Here is a 4,288-nt window from a genome sequence, read left to right on the forward strand (position 1 = left end):
CACAGTGAGACAGACAGTGAGTGAGACAAAAACACAGTACGATACACAGATCATGAAACACACAGTGAGTTAGGGAAAGAGATACACAAAAACACTGAGACACACAGATCCTAGAAGACAGTAGCACACTAACAGAGAGAGACAGTGAGACAGACAGACACACAGGAAGAAGAAAACATCATCCCTTCTGCTTCGTCAGACATGAACAACATCTACGGTCCAGCCTGTATCTTTCTGAGGAAGGGCATCGCAGACAAACGCACAGTGAGTCTGTATGAACCCCTCTCTCTCTCAGTGCAGTGTTAATGTACTGGAGTGTCCAGTCAGTGAGTCTGTATGAACCCCTCTCTCTCTCAGTGCAGTGTTAATGTACTGGAGTGTCCAGTCAGTGTCTGTATTAACCCCCCTCTCTCTCAGTGCAGTGTTAATGTACTGGAGTGTCCAGTCAGTGTGTGTTTTAACCCCTCTCTCTCTCAGTGCAGTGTTAATGTACTGTAGTGTCCGGTCAGTGTCCAGTCAGTGTTAGTGTACTGTAGTGTCCGTTCAGTGTCCAGTCAGTGTGCGTTCAGTGTTAGTGTACTGTAGTGTCCAGTCTGTGTCCGGTCAGTGTGCACTCAGTGTGCGGTCTGTGTCAGTGTACTGTAGTGTGCGGTCAGTGTGCGGTCAGTGTGCAGTCAGTGTGCGGTCTGTGTCAGTGTACTGTAGTGTGCGGTCTGTGTGCGGTCTGTGTGCAGTCAGTGTGCGGTCTGTGTCAGTGTACTGTAGTGTCCGGTCAGTGTGCGGTCAGTGTGCGGTCAGTGTGCGGTCTGTGTGCGGTGTGTGTGCAGTCAGTGTGCGGTCTGTGTCAGTGTGCAGTCAGTGTGCGGTCTGTGTGCAGTCAGTGTGCGGTCTGTGTCAGTGTACTGTAGTGTCCGGTCAGTGTGCGGTCAGTGTTAGTGTACTGTAGTGTCCGTTCAGTGTCCAGTCAGTGTGCGTTCAGTGTTAGTGTACTGTAGTGTCCAGTCTGTGTCCGGTCAGTGTGCACTCAGTGTGCGGTCTGTGTCAGTGTACTGTAGTGTGCGGTCAGTGTGCGGTCAGTGTGCAGTCAGTGTGCGGTCTGTGTCAGTGTACTGTAGTGTGCGGTCTGTGTGCGGTCTGTGTGCAGTCAGTGTGCGGTCTGTGTCAGTGTACTGTAGTGTCCGGTCAGTGTGCGGTCAGTGTGCGGTCAGTGTGCGGTCTGTGTGCGGTCTGTGTGCGGTGTGTGTGCAGTCAGTGTGCGGTCTGTGTCAGTGTGCAGTCAGTGTGCGGTCTGTGTGCAGTCAGTGTGCGGTCTGTGTCAGTGTACTGTAGTGTCCGGTCAGTGTGCGGTCTGTGTGCAGTCAGTGTGCGGTCTGTGTCAGTGTACTGTAGTGTCCGGTCAGTGTGCGGTCAGTGTGCGGTCTGTGTGCAGTCAGTGTGCGGTCTGTGTCAGTGTACTGTAGTGTCCGGTCAGTGTGCGGTCAGTGTGCGGTCTGTGTGCAGTCAGTGTGCGGTCTGTGTCAGTGTACTGTAGTGTCCGGTCAGTGTGCGGTCAGTGTCCTGCAGTGTCTCTGTGTGGGTTATGTCATGTCCTGTACCAGTGTGTTTTGATTTCTGTGTTGATCTGTGGTCCTGATCTCATTCCTGATCCGATGGGCTGAGTCAGGGGATTATGGGATGATACCGGATGAGATGTGTAGGATTACTGGCCTGGAGCCCGAGGAGGATCAGCCCAGTCTGGACTGGGTGGGCTGTGCTGTCGTTCGGACGATCGCGATCTGATCCTGTGACCCTGACCCCGGTTGTCCTGGCACTGGGGGTCTGTAGTGGTCAGTGTGGGGGTCAGTGTGTGGGGTCTGTAGTGATCAGGAGTGTGTGTGGTCAGTGTGTGGGGTCTGTAGTGGTCAGTGTGTGGTCTGTAGTGATCAGGAGTGTGTGTGGGGTCTGTAGTGGTCAGGAGTGTGTGGTCAGTGTGGGGTCTGTAGTGGTCAGTGTGTGGGGTGTTTAGTGGTCAGGAGTCTGTGGTCAGTGTGCTGACTCGGGGGTGGTCAGTGTCTGGGCAACAGGAAGTGGTCTGCAGTGCTCACTGAGTGACTTCCTGTGTTTCAGGAGAGAGAGCTTGCCGACGATGAGATTGAAGGTAAGAAGAGTTATCATCTTGTATCAGTACTGTCACACCACTGACACACCACTGTCACACTACTGACAGACCACTGTCACACCACTGTCACACTACTGTCACACCACTGTCACACTACTGACAGACCACTGTCACACTACTGACACACCTCTGACACACTACTGTCACACCACTGACACACTTCCACTGACACACTTCCACTGACACACTTCCACTGACACACTGACACACCACTGTCGTACTTACACTGACACAGTACTGTCACACTTCTGACACTCCACTGACACACCACAGACACACTGACACACCACTGTCAGGGACAGGGACTGTCAGCGTATTAACCCCTGTGTCTCTCTCTGTGTGTATTAACCCCTGTGTCTCTCAGAGCTGCGCGAGGCCTTCAGCGAGTTCGACAAGGACAGGGACGGGCTGATCAGCTGTAAGGACCTGGGGAACCTCATGCGCACGATGGGCTACATGCCCACTGAGATGGAGCTCATTGAGCTGGGCCAGCAGATACACATGAACTGTGAGTCGCTGGACTGCAATAACTCTCTGTATTAATCTCTCCCTCTGTGTATTAACCTCTTTCTCTCTGTATTAACCCCCCTGTCTCTCTCTGTATTAACCCCCTCTGTGTATTAGCCCTTCTGTCTCTCTGTGTATTAACCCCACTCTCTGTGTATTAACCACCGTGTCTCTCTCTGTATTAACCCCTCTGTCTCTCTGTATTAATCCCTCTCTCTCTGTATTAACACCCCTCTGTCTCTCTCTGTATTAACCCCCCTGTCTCCTCTCTGTGTATTAACCCCCCTCTCTGTGTATTAACCCCTCAGTCTCTCTCTGTACTAACCCCCCTGTCTCTCTCTGTATTAACCCCTGTATCCTCTCTGTGTATTAACCCCCCCTCTCTGTGTATTAACCCCTCTCTCTCTGTATATTAACCCCTGTCTCTGTGTATTAACCCCTCTGTCTCTCTGTGTGTATTAACCCCCCTGTCTCTGTCTCTGTGTATTAACCCCCTCTGTCTCTCTGTGTATTAACCCCCTCTGTTTCTCTGTGTATTAACACCCCTATCTCCCCTATCTCTCTCTGTATTAACCCCCTCTGTCTCTCTGTGTACTAACCCCCTTGTCTCTCTGTGTATTAACCCCTCTCTCTCTCAGTGGGGGGCAGAGTGGACTTTGAAGACTTTGTGGAGCTCATGACCCCGAAGCTGCTGGCAGAGACAGCGGGCATGATCGGAGTCAAGGAGCTGAGAGACGCCTTCAGAGAGGTGAGAGAGAGACAGGAGAGAGAGAGACAGCGGGCATGATCGGAGTCAAGGAGCTGAGAGACGCCTTCAGAGAGGTGAGAGAGAGACAGGAGAGAGAGAGACAGCGGGCATGATCGGAGTCAAGGAGCTGAGAGACGCCTTCAGAGAGGTGAGAGAGAGACAGGAGAGAGAGAGACAGCGGGCATGATCGGAGTCAAGGAGCTGAGAGACGCCTTCAGAGAGGTGAGAGAGAGACAGGAGAGAGAGAGACAGGGCAGGAGAGAGAGAGACAGCGGGCATGATCGGAATCAAGGAGCTGAGAGACGCCTTCAGAGAGGTGAGAGAGAGACAGGAGAGAGAGAGACAGGGCAGGAGAGAGAGAGACAGCGGGCATGATCGGAGTCAAGGAGCTGAGAGACGCCTTCAGAGAGGTGAGAGAGAGACAGGAGAGAGAGAGAGAGAGACAGGGCAGGAGAGAGAGAGAGACAGCGGGCATGATCGGAGTCAAGGAGCTGAGAGACGCCTTCAGAGAGGTGAGAGAGAGACAGGAGAGAGAGAGACAGGGCAGGAGAGAGAGAGAGACAGCGGGCATGATCGGAATCAAGGAGCTGAGAGACGCCTTCAGAGAGGTGAGAGAGAGACAGGAGAGAGAGAGAGAGACAGGGCAGGAGAGAGAGAGAGAGACAGGACAGGACAGAGAGAGACAGGGCAGGAGAGAGAGAGAGACAGCGGGCATGATCGGAGTCAAGGAGCTGAGAGACGCCTTCAGAGAGGTGAGAGAGAGACAGGAGAGAGAGAGACAGCGGGCATGATCGGAGTCAAGGAGCTGAGAGACGCCTTCAGAGAGGTGAGAGAGAGACAGGAGAGAGAGAGAGACAGGGCAGGAGAGAGAGAGA

At 53.1% G+C, this 4,288-nt stretch overlaps 1 protein-coding gene across 2 annotated transcripts in view; it reads left to right on the plus strand.

Moving 5' to 3' along the window:
* Positions 1-201: 201 nt before the first annotated feature.
* The window catches only part of cabp5b (calcium binding protein 5b), a 6,644-nt gene continuing 2,557 nt past the window's right edge, over positions 202-4,288 (plus strand). The window contains exons 1-4 of one of the 2 annotated variants that reach the window (XM_088917815.1): positions 202-264; positions 2,107-2,137; positions 2,523-2,666; positions 3,304-3,413. In XM_088917815.1, coding sequence (XP_088773941.1) covers positions 202-264; positions 2,107-2,137; positions 2,523-2,666; positions 3,304-3,413 — 348 coding nt within the window. The remainder of the gene's footprint in view (positions 265-2,106; positions 2,138-2,522; positions 2,667-3,303; positions 3,414-4,288) is intronic. The other variant, XM_088917816.1, reaches the window with a different exon arrangement.

This window comes from Atractosteus spatula, chromosome 5, assembly GCF_055471065.1.
Source record: "Atractosteus spatula isolate fAtrSpa1 chromosome 5, fAtrSpa1.hap1, whole genome shotgun sequence".
Classification (NCBI taxonomy): domain Eukaryota; kingdom Metazoa; phylum Chordata; class Actinopteri; order Semionotiformes; family Lepisosteidae; genus Atractosteus; species Atractosteus spatula.